Source organism: Podarcis erhardii (assembly GCF_964252035.2).
Source record: "Podarcis erhardii genome assembly, chromosome: 2".
NCBI lineage: Eukaryota > Metazoa > Chordata > Lepidosauria > Squamata > Lacertidae > Podarcis > Podarcis erhardii.
In genome coordinates, this window is record NC_138498.1 from 31,465,736 (window position 1) to 31,489,428 (window position 23,693).

Genomic DNA, 23,693 nt, shown 5'->3' on the forward strand with positions numbered 1-23,693 from the left:
ACACACACGCCCTTGTCATTTGCCATGTATAAGGATTAACACAAATTCTGCATTCACTTTTCTCTCCACACCTTAATGTGTTGCTTCTGATGCTTTTCCATTGCAATTCTATCTTCACACGGAATTAGAAGTGGGTGATGATAACAGCAGGCAGTTTTCAAGGCAGTCACACAAAGTGGATTTGCACAGGAGGAACACCTCATCATGCATTAAGTTTCTTAAGGTGGTTCTACTACATGTGGCCCTCCTGATGTTGCTGGACTACAACTCCCATCATCCTTTGGCCTTGCTGGCTAGAGCTGATGGGCTTCCAATAACATCCAGAGGGCCACAGATTCCCCACCCCTGCTCTTCTACACACAGTGAGGAAATAGAAGGCCAGCAAACAGGGAAGCATGAGCAGGTAATGAAGAGTTTCCTGGCTGCCTGTGAAAGGCATGATAGGAAACAGGGTAATACTTGTGTCAATGCTGGGAGACCAGGATTTCTCAAACACCCCATTACAGCTCTGGCTGAAGGAGGAAATTTCATTATTAAAGCAACGGACTGGGTTAGACAGTTTTCAAAATGCCAAGCTTGTTGCTCTTGCTGCAGTCGTGCCCACCTGAGCAGCACTGGCAGTGCAAATGTTGCTGAACATGGGGACAAGGCCTGTGCAGCAGAGAAGCTGAGGTCCCTGTGCACATCACGCTTGGTCAAACTCCATGCCGCTAATTGCCTGCATGCTGGACTGCAAGGGAATTCTCTTGCTTGGCTCTGCATCAGAAATTCGGAGATGGGGGCAGAGAAAGAAGTGTGTGCGCATATGCGTGCATGCGAGAGAGGGAGTGGGAATGGAAGCGAGTTGACGGGGGGATGTCAGTCTGCTACAAAGCAGGCAGTAGCCCAGCCCTGGGGAAGGCCTACAGTAGATCGCTTGACTTTTTGCAGACAGGAGGCAGGGGTAGCCTGAAACAAGGATGTTTGCAAATGCAAAAATGCCCATTAGCTCTCACACCTCCACATTATTCTCTCTCCGCCCCAAAACCACCACTGGCCAAACCTTGTGGAGATCACCTCTCCAAGATACACTTGCTTGCTGTGCTGGCCGAAGGACTGGTCCCTTTAGCCCTGGGTTGTTGCTATTATGCCTGTCTTCTTTTTCTCTCTCACCCCACCTCCCCACCTTTATCACTAAGACATCAGGTAGTCCCCTGCTATAAAGCCAAAGTTTCCTAACCCAGTGCAGAGTGCAGCAACACCCCCAGAGCTTGTCTATCACTGCATATGACAGGTTCTTTCTGAAGCAAGTATTGGCAAAGTTGCAAAGGTACTGGACTAGATCTGTTCAGGATTCTGGAATGGGAATAACCTGGTTATCTTTAATTCATCTTGGGAGCTTAGGGCTCAGGGACTGCCCGCTCTATCTTGCAAAGTCCTGAAGACACCAGCAGCAGCCGCCAAGCATAAAGCTCTGCTGCCATCCTGTGGACTTTGTTGATCACTGCCATGTCCCCTTTTTCAGGCTCAGGCCAAGGCCCTGTCCACACTATCACATTTCTGTTTAATATGTCTTTTGCCTCTGCACACAACCCATTCTCTCCTCGGTTTGTGGTGCACCTGAATGCAATGTGGAAATCTCCAATTAATCACAGTCCAAACTCAAACTAGAGTTACCAGCTTCAGGAAAAGCTAGGATCGTAATACCAACTTTGTATGATGAAGCCTGTAACCACTGAAGCCAATAACCACTGTTTACTATGTCACCCAGCTTGAAAGGGGAAACTAGTTAACTGGAGACTTCTCTGTATTGATTACATTAAGGGAGGAGAAATGGATTTGCTCATATATTTTTAAAAAGCTATTATCATGTGAATGTTCTTGCCGAACCATAGGAGTGCTAGCCCACTTTTGTCTTCCCTCAATTTGAATTCAGAATGTCTCAAACAAAACATTGAGTGGTTTTTGTTTGACGTTCTGATGGGTATGCTTGTTCTAACTACTACCTCAATTGTATCTAGTAAAAGAGAAAGAGAAAAAGAGACATTTATTGTGAATTTATTAGTAGCTCAAAAAAAAGTAGGGAAATAGTGGAAGTTATAAATAGCTCGGACTCTTTAAGATATAGTAAAATAAACTTTAGAATAGAGCAAGAATTTGGTGTGCAAATAAACACAGTGATTGTCCAATATGTCAGTTATGGTTGATTAGCCTTAAGATTTTGGTATTGTAATTATAGAAATATACATATTCAAAACTCTCTGCATTCCTTTTTTCCCTTATGTCATCCATTTAAGACCTTATGAAAATGCACACATCTCCATCCCTATAGTGCTAAAAAAAAAAGGCTATTCCAACTTCCCTCTTAAATTTCTGGAGTTTAGCACCTTGCCTTGAACAGGGAGCTATTCCATTATATAAATCACTTGCTGTCTCAATGAAGGCACTTCCGGCGCGAGACAGCAACTATATTGTATTTCAATGCTAGGGCTCAAAATTGCACAAGGACAGAGTTCATTAAAAGTTGCAACATGCTACTAAAAGCATTCCTTTAAAGAAATTTTGAAAAATAAATAAACAACCGTGTTGCGAATTGTTGTGCGTCACTACGCAGTTTAAGGGTATCAGCATATCCAGAGCTCCTAATGCAAAAAAGTAATGAAGCACACATTTTATCATTTCATAAGACACAGGAGGTAAAAAGTGTCAATGTAAATCACCAGTCACGAACATATTTTGTAGAAAAGCGGTTCATCTGCCAGACCCGTTTTCACTTGCATGTCTTCCTTAGTCATATAAACTCTATTCAAGCAGAGCAATTTTTTCAAAAAAAATATCAGTCTGAAGGAGCGGGCAGAAATTCACCAGGTACTAGAACACTTCAGAATTCCCCCATGTGTACTTTTTCCACCCTTAAGGGCTACTCTTTTTGAAGCTATTCATCCAAAATACGTTCCTGTGGCTTCAGTTTTCTTAGGTAAGTGCCTGATACATTGTCATAATTAAAGTTTCCTTATAAATAAGAAATGTAGAATAGATTGAAGGGGTGGGGATGTATGTTATCATGAATTTTCTCAGGGCAAAAGAAATTTAGAGATTTGATTGCATTCAAAAGCTACAGTCTCCCAGTTAGGTTTTGCTGAAAATGTGTTGGTGATGAGAACTGGCAGCTTTATCCAGGGTCGTGCAAAGCTGGTAACAGACTCAGGCCGGATGGGAAATGAAGGCCCCATTTCAATAATCTTTTCCAATGGGTCCCCCCTTTGCCTCTAACAGGGGAACTTGAAAGTAGGCCCCTCAAAATCATAGGCTCATGCCAGCTAGGCCACTCACCCTGCCTCTGCCCTGGCTTTATCAGTTTATGTCAATGATAAAATATGCACATTACTTCAGCATCAAAAAAGCTGCAATTCAAGTTGTTTCAGCCCATGTGATAGGTAACTATTGGTACAGGTTTTTAAAATGGATGTTTTCAGAGTTTAATGTGACTTAATAAGCCTGTTCTATAGCCCATATCACAAGTACAGTGTGGAATTGTTTTGTTGGGGTGTACTTCCCTGAAATATTTTGTTGTTGTTGTTGTTCTAGTGCATGATAACTATTCCTCTAAAGTGGTTTCCCCAATGAAAAGTTATCTTTGGATACTGAATTATCTGTGGTTGGGCTTCTAATGCCCGAGCACGCGAGTGCCAGTGCCTTCAATAAAAAGCCTCCTTCCCTCTTTAAAAAGGGCCTAATAGCACAAGATCTGGGAAGCGGAGAAGGGCATTGTCCACTAGGATCCAAATGTAAATCAACTGGATGAGGTTCCTTCAGGCGCTGGGCCAGGACTGGGTAGCTTTGGATCAGAGTACACAAAGACCAGTTTCCCCCACAATGCAGCGTCTACCTGGAACCCATCGTCGGGCACCGGCTCCACAAGGAACTCCAAGCGGCAGGAAGACTCAGAAAGGGCACCAGGCACGGTCAGCTCAGTCACCCGGTACTGGGGGGCATACGCCACCCCGATTGGGACCAGGCGAGGTTCGGGACCACTGCCGCACGAGCCCCTGCGGTAGTGAACGCGGAAGCAGGTGGCCTTGCTGGGAGGATAGGTCCAGCGCAAAGTGAGGCTGAGGGAGAGCTCTCCAGCTGAAAGTCGTTGCCAACGGATATGGACAACTTCTAAAGGCGACACTGGGATGGCAGCATCAGTGGATGGCAGCGGGCGCAAAGCAGTGGCATCCAGCACCTGTGAAGGAACACGCACAGGACGGACATAAAAACAGAGGTATGGGGCCCCCAAAGAAACAGGAGTGCGGTGAAGGGAAATGGGTGCAGAGAGGCCTCTCCCACCTTATAAAAACCAGGCTGAATTGGGGCCACCAAGAATGCCAAGGACAAGGCAACCATCTGCCCAGGGATCAGGGGTAGCAAGAAGTTCTGGCCTGATCTTAGTATTTCTTTGATTGCAAGGCCAGAACTGGTAAGAAAGAAACTGCGTCATCAAGACCACCTGGCCTGCAGTGGCAAAGCCTTGCAGCTGCAAAGGATAGATGTTGAGTATGTGAATCCGCAAGGGAGGGAGGAGGAGGAGAGCTCGCCAGGCTCTAGAGAAACTTGGTTAAGAGAGTAGAAGGTGCCAACTTTCAAAAACAGGAGGACGTTTGCATTGCCTTCAGGCAGCCCCTGTGGGCATGGGGTAACAGTTTCCCCATCCCTGTTTTATGTCATAGCACCTTACTTAAAGAACCAGGGACAAAGACCTTCCTCCTTTCGGGCTTAGCAGGGCTGCGAGAGGCCCACAGAGAACACAGCGCTTCATGGGGAAGCCGGCTGACCACCCCCCCTCTCCATTTTCACAAGGCTTCCCATCCTAGCCTCCACCGCTTACTCACCCAGATCCTGCCCAGGCGGCATTCAAAGGGCAGCTCATTCCGGCCAGACTGGCGACGCGACACGGTCACTGAAAGTTGGTCCAGGAAGCAGTTCTGGAGCTCCAGCTCATAGCATCTGTTGAGGGGAACAGAGAGAGAGAGAGAATGTAAGCTGCCGGAGTCCTGTCAGTTTGCAGGGCACTGCAAAGCCCATCCCACACTGCCCGCAGCTCTTTGGTTCCCAGGCCCCAACACCGTCCCTGCCCGGCTCCATTATTATTTCATGCAGAGCCGTCAAAGATGGTTTACAAACCCAGAGAGTTTACAAACTACAATCCGACAAGAGGGGAAAGGCTGCCAGGCCACTACTAAAATGGTCAGTTCAAGGAGAAAGAAACAAAACAAACATAACCCCAAGAGTCATGCATTCTGTCAATTCCTTCTACTCACCGACTTTGCCAGTCATGTTCCCCACGCAGCCCTGTCCCCTTGAGCAGCTGAGCAAGGTAATGGGGAGGTGTGGGGAGCAGGGAGGGTTTGTGCTTCCTTGGTTCTCCTGGGGGGGGGGGAGAAGAGAGCAATGAGGGAGAGGCAGCGGACAGAACAGGGATCAGTCAATATCTGGAGCTATCGTTCACCCGGCCTCTGCTGCCCCACAGAGGGGGATCCACAAGCCCCATTCCTCTGGGCAGTCAGAGTGAGAGCCCCCAAAGCAGGCCTGGCGTTTCCTCACCCGACTCGCCGCTGGAGAAACAGGAACTTGACTGCCGCGTGGTGAACACCGGTGCAAAGCTCACGCCTTGGGAAGAGGCCTCGTGTTTATAAATTATGACCAGGAACAGCCGGGGGGGTGCTGGCACCTGGAAGGAAAACAGCCTGGTGACCCCCGCCCCCAAAAGCCCCAGACAGACAGGAAGAGAGACAGAGAGAGGACACAGTCACGGCCAACTCTGGGCACTAGGCAGCCGCCACCTGCAAAAGGAAGGGGTTTAGGCATGCAAGGTGCAAAGGCTTCATTCTCACAGACACGCAGGAACACTGAGGATGGTAAGGGCGGATGCACAAAGGAGTTTGAGCCTTCCCACATCACTGAGCTCACGGCTGGGCCCTGAAGATTCCAGGTCAGCCGCACTTTCTCAAACCCCCTTCTTTCCATGATGAAACAGCCCATGAAAACTCCTCTATCCCAGATGACAACATCCTGACTGTCTCAAACATTGTATGCCCTCCAAATCTGCTCCTTGCTTGGGGGAACCCAGCTCAGCCTCACCACCACCAACCCCCAACTTAGCCAAATGCTTGTCAGGATCCTTGCAGAGGCAGGCAGGCAGTCACAGTCTCTAACTATGAGAAGCAGCTCCCAGGAAAGCAGAACGTGGTCAGTGCTGGGACAGTGATGCGCCGTGACAGGGAAGAGACCTTTACAGTAGGTCTCCGTAAAGGCTTCTTAGTGGAAGGAAAGGCTGTCTAGCAGTTTCTCTGGATTAAGAAGAGAATGTGGGGAAAGCACTCAAGTTGAGAAAACAGTTAAGAGGGCAGGGGTTGGGCTGAATGATCCGCATCGCACACGCAGCCGCACGTCCACGATTCATGCCAACTGGGTACATGCAAGCCTGTTTTGCACACAGGTGCAGGCAACTGTGTTCATTACAGTGGTACCTCGGGTTAAGTACTTAATTCGTTCCAGAGATCCGTTCTTAACCTGAAACTGTTCTTAACCTGAAGCATCACTTTAGCTAATGGGGCCTCCCACTGCTGCCGCGCTGCCGGAGCACAATTTCTGTTCTCATCCTGAAGCAAAGTTCTTAACCTGAGGTACTATTTCTGGGTTAGCGGAGTCTGTAACCTGAAGCGTATGTAACCTGAAGCGTATGTAACCCGAGGTACCACTGTATATGGTCTGCAGGCTCTGCTCTCCTCTCCTCTGCCTGCTACCAGCTTTTTAAGGAAGTCCCTTTGCAAGAGCAGCACACACACACACACACACACACACCCCGATATGACTCCCGCATCCAATAAAAAACCCCTGCAGCCATCTCAACCGTTGCTCACCTGGCTGTGACGTGATCTTCATTGGACGGGATGGTCCCTTCCAGCAGCAGGGAGCTGCCCCCACACCAGGCATCCTTCAAGCAGCAGCGCGTTCTCAGTCGGCCCCCATTGGGCATCCAGAACTCAGCGTACAGTGGCTGGATCTCCTGAGCGCTCAAGTGGTACCAGGGCTTCATCCTACGCTCCTGAAAAACCTCAGCGTGCAGTGGCTGGACCTCGTGAGCACTCAGGTGGTACCAGGGCTCCATCCTACTCTCCTGAAAAAGAGCCACTGGGAATTCAGCCTGGGCATGGCAACAAAACTGCCTTCCACCTTGAACGGGATTATTCTTGTGTTCCCTTAAGTCTCCAGAGCATACCTTTCCAACATGCCCAGGGAAAATGTATCTAGAAGCTAGCATTACAGGTCAACGAAATCTTGCGTTCCACTGCTTCGTGCAAATTCCCATCTGGAAGCATCGGGCCTCTTACACTATTAGGAGTCTTCCTGGGCCAACTGGGAAGATAAGCCTCTTAAATACCTAATTAGCGAGCTGATTCTTCCTTTGAAATAGTTCGGGACTTTCTTCCTGGTCGGCAAGCACTTAGGGGAGGGGGAGCGTGCATTGGAAATGCTACACTTTTGCTATACTAGCCTGTCTTGTGAAAGGATCAGAAGCTGAAATTCCATACTTTCTTGGCTTGCTTCCAAGGGGGTGTGCAAAGGAGTATGCTGTAAAATGGGGAGTTTCTCCGCACTCTGAAGCCCTGAGAAAAGCAGGGCTGAGATTGGCTGGAAGCCCCCAAAGTGGCGATGTCTTGCTTGATGCATGGCCCTTGAGGGGAGCGCTCTGCTAAGGTTTCATCGTGGCTCTCAATAGCTCCAATTAACCTCTGAAGGCGTGAGTACGTTAAAATCGAATGCCGCTGTTGATTCTTAAAAGGGTAACCAAACCAAATCACCCCCAAACAAAAATGCAGTGCAAGGATGCCATTAACCACATAAAACACAATCCACGTTGCTTCTGTAGAAAGCTGCCTTATTCTGTATCAAGCCCTCTATGACTGGCAGCCCATATTCCAGGGTCTCGGGCAGAGTTTGCCCCCCTCACCCCCAATAACAAACATGCTTCTCAAAGACTGGCAGGGAGGAAAGTGACCAGAAGTTCGAGCGGAGGAAAGATTGGCAGGTTCTAAAAAGATCACATACACCTGCCTACCGTTTCGCCCTGCTTACAGCTGCCAATCATACCACCACCCCATCAGACACTGCTTTGAAGCAGAGGCTGGGGAATAAAAACACTATTTGGCTGCAGAAGGACTCGTTCAAGTAGAAAGAGAGCTGACCTTAGCTGGAAAGAAAACAGGAGGGCAGAGAAGCCCAGGGAGGAAAAGACCAGACCAGGTTTAAAAGGCTTTGACAGCAGCCGGGCGGGGGTGGGGTGGGGAATTCAGCTTGGAAACAAGTCACAGACTCAGCCGGCCAGCAAGAGGTGGAGGAAGCTATAGAGTTGTGTTCCTCATTCTCTGCAATTCAGGCTCCAGTGTTTTCCTGTGGGTGGAAAGGGACTTGAAGCTCAAGAGCCCTCCTGCAGAGCCCTCGACAGGAAAGACTGTGCTCTGAAAGAGAGTGTCCCCAAAGGTTAAGAATCTGAGGCCTCTAGTCGCTGACACTTCAGGCAGATCAGCTGGGCTGGGGATACAGCCCGGTGAGCTATCCAGAAGGCCTTACAGGGTCTCCAGTCTGTATAGATCACATGCAGCAAGTTGTCGTTTCAAAGCAGAGGCTGGCGAGTCAGGCTGCAAAGGCTTAAAAGAGGCAGTTGTGCTTCTTCTGCCCAAAACTGCCTGATACTCTTACCTGCCCATTGTGGAAGTGCCTCTTCCCCATCCCCAGGGAGAAGGAGGTGCTGAAGGGGAGGGAGCCAATGCTGTGAGTGGGCAGCAGATCGGAGAGCAGGGCCCAGAACCTGCAAACAAGCAAGTGAGAAAGGAGTCGCGCTGAGAAGTCTTCCACGCCACTGTGCAAACCCCAAAGGAAACTTGGGTCACTGCTGCACTGTTGTGGGGGCTTGTCAGAAAGACCCTCCCATAATAGGCCACAGGGGGCCGGACAATCCCAGGCAAAGTGAAGCCAAGCCAGGCAGGCCCTCCGGCAGAGTCCCCTCCCCTCCCAAAGCCCCTCCATCTCCATCCTGCTGGATCTTACTTGTCCTCGTTGTTCAGAAAGTCGGTGGGGCCTAAGGTCTCATATACCCAGCCAGGTGCAAAAATGGCCACCGAGAGGCCCTGCTCCCGAATCATGCGCAGGGACTGCAGGGACACAAGGAACGCCAAGTCACCATTTCCTCTTGTGCAGGGGCTCCGGAGTGTGGGCAGCCAAGGGGTGCTGGGAGGGTGGCAACTGCCCTGCCCCCTCCCTCTGTAACAGGGGAGTCAGCCTACCCAGGGCAACAGCTTAAAAGGCTGTCTTAAAAGGCTTCACTCCGCCCACCCCAAGGCAACCACGACTGCCCTCTCCAGCTCTCAGTCACTGTGGGAAGTTCCAGCCTGGAACTGTGAGCCACAAGGGCAGCAAGCCTCCCACAAGCCCCAAAGCCTGCCTACCTTGTTTGTGTCAAAGCCGCTGCTCACCACAACCCCACGGCCGAACACGTCCACGCCCACGTAGATGTCCGCCCGGCGGTCGTCGGCCATCTCTCGCGTACGCAGCAGGTGCTCCTCCGTCCAGTTGTAGTTGGTGAAGAAACCGTCACAGGCGTCAAAGTAAACCCTGCATGAGCACGAGGAACGTAGGAACGTCTGGGATAGCTCAGATGGAAGAGTGCAAGGCTCTTAATCTCAGGGTTGTGGGTTCAAGCCCCACGTTGGGCAAAAGGTTCCTGCATTGCAGGGGGCTGGACTCAATGATCCTCGTGGTCCCTTCCAACTCATTCTAGGACCATGAAGAGGGTCCCTTCGTGGCGTCCAGGAGGGGAAGGAGAGGGAAACTTGAGGGAAACTTGTGGCCCTTGGTTTTTGCTGGTCTGTAGCTTCCATCATCCCTGTGCCCACTGGCAATGCTGGCTGGGGCCCGATGGGAGTTGGAGACCTGGAGATTCCCCATCTCTGCCACAGCACTAGAGACAAACCCCAAAAGGATACAGTCCCCTGAGTCAAGTTTGGTCTTCCAGCTAGCTGGGATTTAGCAGGCATGGTGTTTCCCTCGCTCAGCAATGCCGGTCAATCTCTCGCATCTTACCACTCGCTGAGGCCCATGCTTGGTTTTCTCGTTCTCTGTTACAATGTACTAGCGTGGTGTGTTTCTCAAACTTGGGTCCCCCGCAGTTGTTGGACTACAACTCCCATCTGCCCTGACCACTTGTCCTTTTAGGTAGGGATGATGGGAGTTGTAGTTGCAAGAAAAGTTGGGGACCCACATTTGGGAAACACTGCAGCTCTCAGTTACAGTAGATCTTGGCTATTTCGCACCACACCTGAGCTCCCCTCGGCAGGCGAAGTGTATCAGGGAGATGCTGTAGGGCAGGGGGCAGAGGCTCCGTGGGGCTACCCTCAGGTTTGGATGCGCTGCCCTTCTTCCTCTGGTCCCCAGGGCAAGACCCACTGCCTGTAGAACAGGGAGGGGTGTCACTCACCGGTTCTTCTCATTCAGCTCGTTCTGCCACTTGAGCTCCCCGTTCTGCAGGACACTGTCATACCACACCACCTGCCCTCCCGGCACAGCTCTGTGCACCTGGGTCGTCAGATAGCGCAAGAAGTGGACCAAGTTACGCGCTGCCGACACCTGCCATGAAAGAATTGCATCACTCAGCCAGTGTGACAGGTCCTTGAGAGGCCGTTGGTCCATCATTCAGCATGCCAAGTGATGTTATATGCATGCTGCCCAAAGCCAGGGAGACTGACACACCTCAGTTTGGGAAATATATATTTTCCAGGGGACAGGCAGCTGGGTGCCAGCAGATACACAGAATTCATCAGAGGCCCAGAGTGGGGATGGAAAAGGAAGGATGGGAAAGAAGTGTTGGAGGAGAGGCCCCAGGAAATTTATGAAAGGGACAGGGGAGGAGAAATGACAAGACAAGGAAGGTAAGAAGAGAACTGGAGAGAGGAAAGAGGTGTGGGGGCAACTCTTAGGGGTGAGCCAGTAAGGGAACAGTGTGGACTAGCATGGACAGGTAAAGGGAATCACTGTGCTATAAGTAATTTGGGGAACAGGCAGCAGGGCTGGGCAATATAGCATCCAAAACCAGTTTGAAGTCCATATTGCGATATCAGTTTCGTAATTTTTGACCTGGCGATACATCACGAATCATGATGTGTATGCTATACGAAAATCACAATGTGGGGGGAAACCATGAAGCCAGCCAATGGCTATGCATAGCTCCATCCTTATTTCAGACATCATAATATATCAGTATATCATGATATTCAGTGGGTGAAATATCACGGGGTTGAAAACTAGGTATCGCCCAGCCCTAGCAGGCAGGCATAAAAATAGGAAAGGGGTTCTGCGACGTAAAGGGGTTTTTCAAGCCCTAGGGGTAAGGGGCCTGCCCAGCCAGTCTCTGAAGGTAAGAGGCCACCTGGGGTTCTGAGGATCCTAGGGACCTAAAGGAAGAAATTCTGACGTGGGGATACGTATCACAGCTGCATTGTAATACTGAGCATATCCCTAGGCATCGCTCCTTCTCCCCCTGAGCAATGCCAGGGACTTTAAGGAACACACATACGGCCTGTGTATGGATGAACCCTAACTCCCCTCCTAGGCCAAGGTTGGCAGGGGAGGGCAAATGTTGCTTGCTTACACTCAGAGAGTTCTCAATGTTGACCAGCCAACCATCAAAACGATAGAACTGCGCAATCGCAGCCAGCTGATCAGCCACGGCGCGGTACGCTTCCTCGCTTGCCAAGAAGGACTCACACATCTTTGCACCGTCTCCCCACTCTGTGATGAAGGTCCCTACAGATACAGAAGGAAACGCAGGGAAGAAATGGAACAGCTGATCTCCTAGCCCATCCAAAAACTCTGTGCATCAGGAGAACCACAGTATCCTGGAGCTGGAAGGGGTCCCGTGGGTCATCTAGCCCAACCCGCTGCAACACAAGAATTCTGCCCGCAGCCATCCCTGGGTGGGCGCGAACCACCAACCTTCCGGTTAACAGCCAAGCGCAGTGAGCCACTGCACCACAGGAAGGAAGGCGGGTTAAGAGCTGAGCCTTCCCTCCAGGGGGGAAAGAGGAATACCCAAAATGCAAGCAATGTCAGAGGAGTCGGCAATTGCCTGTGCCTTGAAGCACGGCTATAAAGAGTGGAACAGCAACAGCAGCTGTTTGCAGAAACTCCCTGCGTCTCCCAGAAAGCAGGGTGCTGTGGGAGATTAGCAGGAATGGAGGCTGTGGGTGGCCCCAGACTTTCAACAGCAGAGAACCTACGGCCCTGCAGAAGTTGTGGGACTCCTCTCATCAGCCCTAGCAAGCATGGCCAACGTTTCAGGGATGGGAGCTGGAATCCAGCAACAACATCTGGAGGGCCACAAGTTATCCCCCCCCCCCCGATAAGTGGCAGCATGCGTCAAGAATGCAACTGATAGGAGGAAAGAAGTACCACCCACTGCAACTCCTGCTTCTTGCAACTCAGCAAAGGGGTGGAGTAAGGAAAGGACGACTTAGAGAGTGAGGCCCTCCCTCCCACAGGCCCCAAACCCTATGTGTATCATATGCTCCAGGGGATGGCCCAGCGAAGATCACCTAGCATGAGGACTCCATTGCGGTGAGCAGCATTAGTCCAGACCACAGGTGGGATGGTAACATTGTGATGACTGAAGTAAACGAATATGTCAATGTAGCACCAGTGGTAGAACACAAAGGGGTCATCCACCGATGCGCCTTGGATGAACCTGCCAGAAGGAAGAGGAGAGAGTGAGAGAGAGAGAGCGCATTATACCCAACGGGGTACAATTAGACTCAGCATGGCAGACCTCATACAAAGTAGGTATGAATCATATTTCAGGTCCTATAATCTTGCTCAGAGGAACTAAACCAGTCCAAGCTGTTGCGATTTCCTGAAGCTAGGGTGGCCCAGCCACCACCCTCCCTCAAGAGAATCCAACAAGAAGTGAAATTCCCCTGGTTGCTTGCAGAAACCAGATTTACTTCCCTGATCTCTTTCCCTGCTCTTAATTTTGCACGTTCTTAACCTACTGTAACTGGAGTGCAGGAAGGACTGAAAACACCACCCTGGTGAATGACCTCTGCCAGGAACTGGACCTGGCTAGTATGACTGAACCTCTTAGTGACAGCGATATCCTTCTATGCTACGGCCACGATCAGGATTGGTGGTGCTGCCTTTATGGAAGAGGTTTTCCCAGTCCAAAGCACCCCTATATAAACATACTGCCAATGTTAACACATAGTTTGGGTCTGTGAACCAAGAAGCTAGCAGCTGAAATCTCATCTCACCTCTTCTTCTACTCTGCATGCACCACCTTCTATGCAGTGGTAATAATAAAGGTCATACATGGCCAGTGTAGGGATCAATGAGCTAATGCAGTAGTCTCCAAACTTATTTCCCCCCTGGATCACTTGAAAATATCTGAGGGTCTTGGTGGACCACTTAAATTGAATTTTCTGCCTGTTGTAACAATTGTAATGCACTGTGCTAGGTGCTAAATGATTTTTAATTGTATTTTTACAGACCAACTGCAGACCACCTGAATGAAGTTTGGGGACCCAGTTCAGGGGGCATTCAGTGCTAATCCTACTCAGAGCAGGACTAACTCTGTACGTGGGGCCACCCCCATCGTTCAGCCCGGACACGGAGATCCAGCACCGAGGGCCTTCTGGGGTTCCCTCATTGCGAGAAGTAAGGTTACAGGGAACGAGGCAGAGGGCCTTCTCGGTAGTGGCTCCTGCCCTGTGGAACGCCCTCCCAGCAGATGTCAAAGCAATAAACAACTATTTTACTTTTAAAAGACAACTGAAGGCAGCCCTCTTTAGGGACGTTTTTAATATTTAATGCTGTTTTGTTTTTAACACTTGATTGGAAGCCGCCCAAAGTGGCTGGGGAAACTCAGCCAGATGGGCGGGGTATAAATAATAAATAATAAATTATTATTATTATTATTATTATTATTATTATTATTATACTAGCACTTACGGACCTTGACATAGCTTTGGTCACAAATCCCAGTGATCAAATTCAGAGACTTCTGGTGGGGGGTTTTCTGAGCATTAGCAAGGAGGCATGAGGCCTTGTTGCCAAATTCATAGGATGAGCTACGCAAATAAGCAAGGGCCTCGCAGATGCAATCAGTTTCTAGCAGTTGCTGCTTTGCCCATGTTGTTTTTAGTGCCTCTAAGGAGCTGGCTAATCCCATATGTCAATATTCAGCATCTGTTGTTTTAAGACCAAAGACACCACCCTCTGGTACTGTTGTCTTTTGCACCAATACGCTCCCCTATCGCAATGTCCACAGAGCATAGACTTCATCGTGTCCCCCAGCATGGGATACTGATATCCAGGCTGACATTCTCTGCAAAATAACATTTTAAAGCTTGTTTTAAACATAATTAATGGGGGGGGGCACATTTATTTCAATGGGTTTACTCTGAGTAGGAGTATGTGAAACATTTTAAACATCCAACGTGTGATTTATAACTAATATTGGTACAAGTTAATCACCCTTCAGATCTATGTGGCTGCAACCAAGGCACACTCAGCCAAGACCAGATTGAGCCAATTCTGGTTAGTTTGGCAATAAGAGAATTATTGTTTCTGAATCTGGAAGCTCTCCCGTTTCAGCATCTGCCCCAGTTCCAACCTGTCTTCCAGGTAACCTCCCTTCATATCATGGCACACCAGCGTGCGGGGCCTACGGCTGTTGAAAGGAGGCTCGTGTTTGGCCAGAGGCTCTGTGGACACGTTGAAAGCATCGTCACTTGTGGGCTTCCAGGAGAGCAGCTCTTCCAAGCCAGAGAGGTAGAAGCTGATTGGCTCAGTGGTCTTTGTGTCATACTGCCTAGCTGGGAGGAATAAAGGCAGACTGTGAATACCTACAATCGCAGAGTGGTGATAATCATGGCTCTTCGCCCAACACCAAGTCTTACCAGGGAGAGGGCTGGGGGCGAAATTGACCACCCGGTGGAGAACGGATGTTCTTTGGCTCTCCATATCCAACTGCAAGCTGAAAATAAGAAAAAAGGAATCAGGGAAAAAACAACAATCCTATTTGGGAACCCTCTATTCTGTGCCCCTTCCCCTGCCATCCAAAAAGCCCACTGTGATGAGGAAGGACTTCTTAAAAGTAGCCAGGCATACATATTTATTTACATACATTTACAGATACATTTTAAAAAGGAACAAATAATGTATGCTTGGCTGCTACAAAAAAATTTAAAAATCCATACAAAAAGTACACATAAAACCAAACACAAAAAGTCCAGGAATTCAAAGCAGCAAATTAAAACAAGTCTAACAAAGTCATGTTTCATTTGTTGTTGGGACCATCCTGGTCATTTCAACCGAAAAGGAAATAAAAGTATTCTGTGCCTACTGTATAGGTATCATAGGTATCATAGAACGTTAGAAGCCTGAAAAAAACAAGGACATCTGGCCCTGAAAAGACAGCAGTGTAGGCACCAAGAAAGCATATCTGGGAGGCAATTCCATGGAGAGGGTGCCACCACTAAGAAGACCCTCTCCAAGGCTGCCACCCAGCTCACTTCAAGCAACGGAGGACTTCTCTCAATGATCTCAACACACAGGCAAGCTGATGTCAGAACAGGCATTCCTCCAGGAACACAGATCCCGTACCATAAAGGACTTTAAGAAGTAAGCATCGACACTTTGAATTGTGCTAAGAAATGGACTGGCAACATATGCCATCACATGGATGGGAGTCCTGGGGCCCTCAGACTGCAACTCCACCATCCCCAGCTATGACAGTTGGGGTCCATCATCTGGAGTTACCCAACCCTGCCCTGGCAGCTTCAGGTTTCCTTTTGTAGCCAAAGGACTGGCCACAATCCACAGGAGGAACACTGGCCAACCAGCACTCCAGCTGGTGTTTCTGCACAGGCCCAACCTCACCACCACCCTGCCCCACCCCATCCAGGCTAGCTGCAAGGATGCTGGCATCCAGGACGGCCACTCCGTCCCACTACTCCAGCCATTACAGACACCTGTGGCCATGCATGCCCAGCGGGGAGGAATTGGAAACAAAAGCACTGATCTGCTGGGCATTTGTGGCACCTAAGGAACATGGGGGGGGGGGGGTTGGCACCAGACTGCAAAGTTCTAACAAACAAAAGGTGAGAGATACAAGTTGATTATGCAAGCCTAATGTCTGCCCAGCCCTGATCATTTAACCATTTTGAAGGGCTGGTGGCCACCCCATTTTTTAAGTGATGTTCTGTTCAAGGGGGTGGCTTTGAAAAGTTGGGAGCTGCAGGCTTCTCTTCTTTCAGAGCCTGGAAGTTTTCAAAGCCACCCCCTTGAACAAAACATCACTTTAAAAATGGGATGGCCACCAGCTCTTCAAAATGGTTAAAAGATCAGGGCTGGGCAGAAGAGGTTTACACAAGTGAAAAAAGCCCAATGATAAGTTTGTTGCCATCAAAAGGAGACAAGAGAAGTATTGACATTGTGATACCCCAACCAGCAGTTGGCTAGGAAATGCAGCTCTTTGTCACTATGCAGGGCTGCAGCATCAAACCTATTTCCAGACCTGGGATATTATGGCTGCAATCCTATACGGACTAACTTGGGAGCAAGTCCCATAAATTCAAGGAGACTTTATGAGTGATGCAAGCACACACACAGAGAGAGAGATTCTCCAGTTCATTTTCCTGGTTGATCTACTTTGAATGAGTCAGTTTGGAGGCGGCAGCTCTGATATTCCCAGTGCTGGAGGGCAAGGCATTGCTGGTACAACTGCAGCATCCTGCCAAACAAGTGCTCCTTCCCTACCATATCAGATCCCAGGTTCCTATGAAGACTGTGAGCTAAGCCCTGCTGGATCAGCTCAATGGCCCATCAAGTCCATTCTCCTGTTCTCAGATGCTCACAGGGAACCTGCAAGCACAAGCCTGAGCAGAAATGCTCTTCCCAGCAATGGACAATTCAGAGGCATACTGTCTCCAACAGCCTTCCTGGGCAATCCAATCAGGTGGGCTAGGTACAAATAATTTAAAAAATATATATTTTTATTCCTGGCTAGCAGCTACTGACAGCCTTTTCCTCCATAAACTTGCAGTTCAATTAAGAACAAGGTGAGCTACTGTCCGGCCTAGAACTGAGCTTCTGCAGCGCTAGGAAACTTAGGGAACTTCCCAATGACAATGTTTTGAGGAAAACATGCAGGACAGGCCGGGCTCGCCACCACCTTCCCGAGGCTGGACAGCTTACGCTTGCATTGCACCCAAGTTTATCACCTTCCAGGACCGCTTTGCATCCCCAGCCACAAGCTGCCCACCAACAATAACAGCAAGAGCATCTTCACCAGGGTGGGGAGCTTGTGGGTAGTTGTTGGGTTTAAGTTTCGGGTTTTTTTACTAGAACCCCCAAGCCTCCCCTCACCACCAAAGCAGCCCCGTCCCTTCTTGCACGGGCTGCAAGTTCTCTTCCAGAAGAGGCTGGGACTCTGAGGGCAGCGCACGGGCCTGTAGTGCAGCCCCGGCTCCTGCTTCTCGCAATGGTCAGCCGGGAGCCTCTCGGACAGAAGTCCGGCTTGGGGCGACAGAGGCCCTCCTGGCTTTTGCTCGGAAAGGGAGGCGGCTGCCTGCGCGCCTGAAGCGGGGAAGCAGAGGCTCCGGTGGTTGCCCCCCTTTGCAAACAGGCAGCCTCCCCACCAGCACCCCCCGCCCCTCGCGGCGACGGCTCCCAGGACGCGCCTTACCCCGGCCCGGGCCTGAAGCGCCCCTTGGCCGGCCTCGGCTCCTCTGGACCTCCATGGCTCTCGTCGTCGGCTCGCTTGGCTCCTCTCCTCCCTCCTCCGTCCTGCTCCCTTCCCTCCATCTCTCTCTCTCTCGCTCGCTCCTTGCGCCTTCCTCCGACGTCCCCCGTCACATGGAGGCAGAGGGCGGCCGGGATCCGGCCAATCCCCGCAGCAGTTCCAGCCGCTGCAACTCCCTGCCACCAGGCGCCCGGGCAGCCCCGGCATCGGGCGGGCGGCCCCGTCTGTGGAGCGGGGGCAGAGAGGCAGCCAGGGTCGCCGGCGGCGCCTGGGCTTCCTCGGCCTGCTCTGGTAAAGAAAGTCAACGGAAGTGCTTCTCGGGGCTGGTGCTTCCCACCCACCGGCTAGAAGCCACGCCTTTGGCGCGAAAGTTCCCTTGAGTCTGGCTGTGGAGTGTGAAGAGTCGGAAAGGGGAACGCGCTCTGCACATGCTCAGAGGCGCTCTCTTCCAGTTCGCAAAAGATTTTCAGGGACTGAAGGGAGACGGTGAGAGAGCCCGTGGTTTCAGCATAACTCTCTGCTTCCAGACTTTCCATCCAGGTGTGCTTCCTACAGTTCAATAGATAAATTGACCGCAAACTTCCCACCCTTTCCTCGAACACCGAGCCAGCAGGTCTCGCTCATGCTCCGTCCGCGACAGGTAGCCGAACCTCGTTCCTTCACCATTGCTTTTGCAGGTCATCTGATCCATGCGTTGTTGTTTTTCGCGACAGTTAACTGAAGAAAATACTGTAATCCCAGAAGCTCAAAACAGCAGGATCAACTTTATATACATCCATGCACAGGGATACACCCTATACATTCCCCCTTGCTAGATTTAGCAGGGTGTTGGATTCCTGCACCCTCCTCAACCCCTTGGCATCCACCACCACCTCAAAATCTGGTTTTGTAGGTTCCTTGAAAGAAGTCAAATATGTGGAAAACAAAAACAACCGTAAGGCAGAATCTCTCTGCTAGTTGGCAGGCGAAAACAGCAATGTGTCAGGAGCCAAAACAATATACAGTACAGTACTGTACATTGGACAGGGGAGAATTAAATTACCTGCAAGTTATACTGTGGCAGTTTGCTTACCCAGAAATATCCTGTTAGGAGACTACTTGGTTATAGCTGGGGCAACCCAGCCAGATGGGTGGGGTATTGTTGTTATTGTAATAATAATAGAAGCAAATGTGGTGTGATTTTGGGAGTGGAGGTACACAACTGAGATGCTTTTTCTTCTAAAATGCGGAACATGGGAAAGTGAAAGAAAGATATTTCTTTGCTATCACATTGTGAAAGTGATGGACAGCAGCAGCATGCAAGGCCAAGGAGTTTGGGGGAGGGGGCTCTGGGTGCCCTGTGGTTGGACTGTTATTCACTGTTACAGTGGTACCTCAAGTTAAGAACTTAATTCGTTCTGGAGGTCCGTTCTTAACCTGAAACTGTTCTTAACCTGAGGTACCACTTTAGATAATGGTGCCTCCCACTGTTGCCGCGCGATTTCTGTTCTCGTCCTGAAGCAAAGTTCTTAACCCGAGGTACTATTTCTGGGTTAGCAGAGTCTGTAACCTGAAGCGTCTGTAACCTGAGGTACCACTGTATTACCTCACTCCTGACTGTGTCATTCTAACATTCTCTTCCTAACACTGTTGATTTCAGTGTCGGTTTATCCAAGGAACTGTCTTCTGCATATAGTACTGCCATTCTATTGTCATTCCATTCTGAACACTATCATTCAGATTTAATTCTTCTCCAGATAGGGTTTCCCCCCCACCCCCAGGCTGGGAATTGTCATTTCACAGTTATTTCCACCTTTGAAGACAATCATTCCATTGTTCTTATTTGGACACTGTCCTCCCCCCGCCCCCCGCTTTGAGGACTGTCATTCTGTTCTGAGCAATTAATCTCATCGTCCACCCTTATGACCCTAAAGCTGTTTTGTTCCGTAAAGACCCTTATTTTTTTTTGTGTGTGTGTGTTTCTTCTTGTACCTCCTAGCACTTTTATACCCCTTCTAGTTTTCACGTTTCCCTTTTATGCCCTTTTATGTTGGTCCCTCTAATAATTCTCCTGCTTCCCCTTTTAGTACAGGATGGTGAAACCTTTTCAAAAGTACTGCAATGTACTTTCAAAGAGTCCTTAACAAACACACCGTCTTTTACCCTAGAAATGGTGGGGAGGTCACCCTGTAAGCCAACTTAAAGGGGCTTGGCAGAGCCCCTGCTTTCCCACCGAAACTGGACCTACCTAAAATATTCCAGCAGCTTAGCAGCTGCCACAATTTTCTGAATTACGGTAACTGGTGCTGGAAGTCTCCTGGAGGGGAGAGATCTGACTGAGATGCCTGAGCCACTGTTCTCCTATCTGCCCTCCCAACTCTGCTGCTCACTGCCTTTCTGTAGCATCATTCATGCAACTAAATCTCAAGACTCTATGCCTCCTTCAGTCATGTATTATTTTCTTTCTTTTTGACACTTCAGATGGTCCTTAACATATCTCATTCTTGTCTGCCACCTTGTGAGGCCTATGCTGGTAAAGGCAGCCTGTACATACTTCTGTTTGTTTATTTAAAGTATTAGGACAGGACAGAACATTACAGCAGTGGTTTAGCATGGGTTGACAGCACCTGGAGCCACGCAGAAGGGGTGAGTGGAAGGGAGGGAAACAGGTGGAGTGCACATGTGCATTCATCTGCCTAATGGACCCAGGAGATTGCAGCCATGGAGATAAGAAAAGAAAAGTCATTCCGTTGTCTGGAGAGGTCACTTCCTGGTTCGCATGGAAATGCCGTTTTCAATGGAGTCCAGTGGCAGAAGCATTCCAGCACAAGATGTTGAAACTTTGTGCCCCTAACAATTTTGCACCCAGGGCAACTGCCCCACGCTATGCTACCGCATTGCAGTCAACTTAATTTTAAAAAGTATGCTATTTTGATTAAGACTTGTACATTTATAGCATCTACATTTATAGCAGCTACTTTCTCACTTGCTATAGAACTCCATTCCCCAACTAGAGGTCCTCAGGATGCATTAGACTACAACTCCCATCCGCCCCAGCCAGCATGTGCTGATGGGAGCTTTCATCTGAAGCATCTGGAAGCCTCCAGGGTGGTCAAGGCTCCTGTTCTAAGACACCAGTTCTAGGAAATCACAGTTAATCCAGTCAAAAGATCTCCCTCTGTCTTCCTAGCAGAGGCAAAGCATAGACTTCAAAAAGTGTTGCAACTTGGCTCCAGCTGAAAACTGAGGGACTTGATAAGTAAAAAATATAGGTTCTCTGTTGACAGGAACTTGCTTATGAAACTGACACAACAGCCTAACCTCTGTACTTCTGGAGATTAGGCTTTGAGAAACACAAGATGAAACATCTTACTCCACAAAGGAAGGAAGGAAGGAAGGAAGGAAGACTGAAAGACCGAAAGAAAGAAAGAAAGAGAATTGCCTTATTTGTGTATAAGATTTCTTATCTGGTGCCTGGTGTGCTCTGGTCCATGGAGTCACAAAGAGTCGGACACGACTAAATGACTAAACAACAACAAACCCTGTATATGGCCTACCGTCTTTGCCCTGTGAGCTTATGCTTTGAAGGGCCATGGCTAGTTTCCATGCAAAAGATGCCAGGTCCACTCCTCTGCATCTCCTAGTGGAAAGGAGAGAGGTCCTGGTCTGAAACCGCAGAGAACTGCTGCTAGTCAGTGTAGGCAAAGGTCTGACCCAGTCCAAGGCAGCTTCCCTCTGTATAGGAGAACCCAGGGCTGCTTCCTTCTCTCTGACAGGTCCTCTCCAAAAGACTCTCTTCATGTCAACATTTAGAACTGGGTTGGTGCAAACTGATCTCAGACCCTGACTTGTTCCTCTACAACTAACAACCCGAGCATGGTCCCTTTCCCAGAAAATGGATCCTTTCTTCTCCTGAATTCTACCTTTAAGCATATTCAGCAGGTTGCAAAGAGGATCACTACACCTCCTTCAATGTGTCCCAATGAGAGTTACAGGACACCCCTTCTTGGCCCTCCATCCCTTTGGCCCTTTACCTCTTGGTTGCTGATTTTGCCGGTCACAGACAGAGGCTTCTCAACTGCTGCCACCGCAACACCTCCTCACCTCAATGCCACCCACGGCTAATGCCACTTTAATAAAACATGTGGGCAGAGGGGAGGGTTGGAGGGAGGAACCAGCTGCACAGCTCTTGTTCTTTCCAAACCTTAAACCTTAAACTCTGTGCCTTGCTTTACCTCCACCTGCCACAGGGACAGAAGCTAATTTAGAACAAGAGAGCATCTCCAGTCTGCTAATGTGATTTGTCTATGTAAAGCTTGTATGCAAGCTTCTTTGTAAAGTTGCTTCTCTCATAGGCTACGATTTTTGAGCCTTGCTATATCCTGAGCCTGCCCTAGTTTCTGTTCATTGCACTATGCCATGGATGCAAGCTCAGTCCTGTCGTTGGAAGCTGGCTGCAGAACAAGGAGCCCTGACGCTCAGTCAACGCTCTGGGCTTGTCCTAGTCCCGAGGTTGAGATCGCAGCAAGCAAAAGAGAGTGATTAACCAAGAAGGGTGTCACGGTGCCCCATGGAACTGCTGTCCATGAGGCATAATATAAGCCTTGTCATGCACTAAAATGCTCACTTCATAACTCAGCCATTTGGGGGCTGGCCTGTGGAAAGCTGGGGCTGATGCTCTCCTGCACCACACAGCACCTGGTCAGTAGGGTGTAGTTCCCACCTGCTCCTTCAGCAGAGAAAGTGCACAGATAGCTTAACCCTGGCTCTTCCTTATTGCCAACCCTAGCAGGCACCGCTTGAGCCTGTTTTTCCTCAGATCCCCACGTAACTCCCTGGAACATGGACTGATGGTGCCATGTAAAGCTACAGATTTTGCTCATGGGAAATGAGTCAGGGCAGTCGTGTTTGCACGATTTGGGAGCTGCCCCAGACAGAAATTGGGGAGCAACTGCTACAAAGAAAGTGATGCTGTGTTCATCAACACTTTGCATGTAATCACTACGGCTGCCCAACGTCTGGAGCTGGGAAGGAGTTATTAAAAGACTTAAGTAAAGCTGAGAAGATTCCTCTTCTTGACACGCAGTTTATAGTTACTGTCTTTCTATGGGCTGCAGATGCCTCTGGGCTGGTTCTTTCAGAAGCAAACGACTGTATTTTCTTACAATTGCTTCCCAGGAGGCCACTCAAGACAACTGAAGTTTTTATCATTATGCAGTCTGCTTGGGCTATGATTAGTTCGATCAGCTTAGGCATGTTTTTCCCATACCACCAGAACTGGTTGGATCTGGGGAAGTAATAACGTTGATGTCACCAAATGCAGTGGAATATAGGACTCGTCATCCAATAAAATCATGCCATCCTTTTCCTGAAAACTCTTCTTGCAGGCAAATATTGCACAAGTGACTGTACAAATGCTACTCAAAACTACCAAGCTACTCAGGCTGTTGTTGTTTTTTAAGGGATACAGTATTAAGTTCTGGGTAGCTTGTGCACTCTCCCTTCTCTTAGTGACAGAATGTTCCAGGCAGATTTAAAGAGTAACCTGACTTTTTGGACAGAAAAAGTACAGAATATATATTGTGGAATTATCTTGAGTACTGACATTATGAAGATACACGAGTGCATCGGTCTGAGACCCGTGTCCTGAAAACCTGTGTACAGCCCAATCTATGCCACAGATACATTTCTGGTCTTGACTCATATGTGGCTCTGCTCTTTCAGCCATTGTTTCCCATAATTAAAATGTAAATAATGGTGACTTCACATGATACGTCTCAAGATCTCATTGTGAGAACAAGCCCAATAAATAGCGCAAGGAAGTTCTGTAGAAGTGACTGTAGTAGTTCAGGCCTAACCAGCTCTCTCAACCTAGGAGGAAAAATGGTTTCGTCCC

The 23,693-nt window shown here is 49.2% G+C and overlaps 2 protein-coding genes and 1 long non-coding RNA gene across 7 annotated transcripts in view; 1 reads left to right on the forward strand and 2 right to left on the reverse strand.

The window, feature by feature from the left end:
- The window catches only part of LOC309335166, a 722,355-nt gene extending 702,523 nt beyond the window's left edge, over positions 1–19,832 (reverse strand). Inside the window, exon 1 of the long non-coding RNA XR_014153415.1 lies at positions 19,286–19,832. This is a non-coding gene — a long non-coding RNA (uncharacterized lncRNA). The remainder of the gene's footprint in view (positions 1–19,285) is intronic.
- Positions 1–23,693, forward strand: part of CANT1 (calcium activated nucleotidase 1) — a 158,704-nt gene that overhangs the window by 97,158 nt on the left and 37,853 nt on the right. The window lies entirely within an intron of this gene.
- ENGASE (endo-beta-N-acetylglucosaminidase) lies at positions 2,021–21,907 on the reverse strand. 5 transcript variants are annotated; one of them, XM_081849614.1, is made up of 14 exons: positions 21,832–21,907; positions 14,973–15,049; positions 14,687–14,888; positions 12,615–12,763; positions 11,672–11,826; positions 10,502–10,650; positions 9,474–9,639; positions 9,076–9,179; positions 8,728–8,836; positions 6,888–7,144; positions 5,569–5,711; positions 5,286–5,391; positions 4,857–4,971; positions 2,021–4,210 (listed from the first exon to the last, which is right to left on the reverse strand). In XM_081849614.1, the coding sequence occupies exons 2-14, from the start codon at positions 15,034–15,036 to the stop codon at positions 3,773–3,775; spliced, it is 2,157 nt and encodes a 718-aa protein (XP_081705740.1). In that variant the 5' UTR covers positions 15,037–15,049; positions 21,832–21,907; the 3' UTR covers positions 2,021–3,772. The 5 variants fall into 5 exon arrangements, with proteins under 5 accessions (XP_081705740.1, XP_081705737.1, XP_081705736.1 ...); XM_081849611.1 differs by lacking the exon at positions 21,832–21,907 and adding an exon at positions 17,762–18,053 and having other exon boundaries at positions 6,888–7,072; positions 14,687–14,884; XM_081849610.1 differs by lacking the exon at positions 21,832–21,907 and adding an exon at positions 17,762–18,053 and having other exon boundaries at positions 14,687–14,884.

Excerpts from the sequence above, each read along its gene's own strand:
- ENGASE (XM_081849610.1), bottom strand. The coding sequence starts at position 18,025 with ATGCCGGGGCTGCCCGGGCGCCTGGTGGCAGGGAGTTGCAGCGGCTGG. Across the intron at positions 15,050-17,761 it reads CGCTTCAGGCCCGGGCCGGG|CTTGCAGTTGGATATGGAGA; the intron begins GTAAGGCGCGTC and ends TCTTATTTTCAG. Across the intron at positions 14,885-14,972 it reads CGCCCCCAGCCCTCTCCCTG|GCAGTATGACACAAAGACCA; the intron begins GTAAGACTTGGT and ends CCTCCCAGCTAG.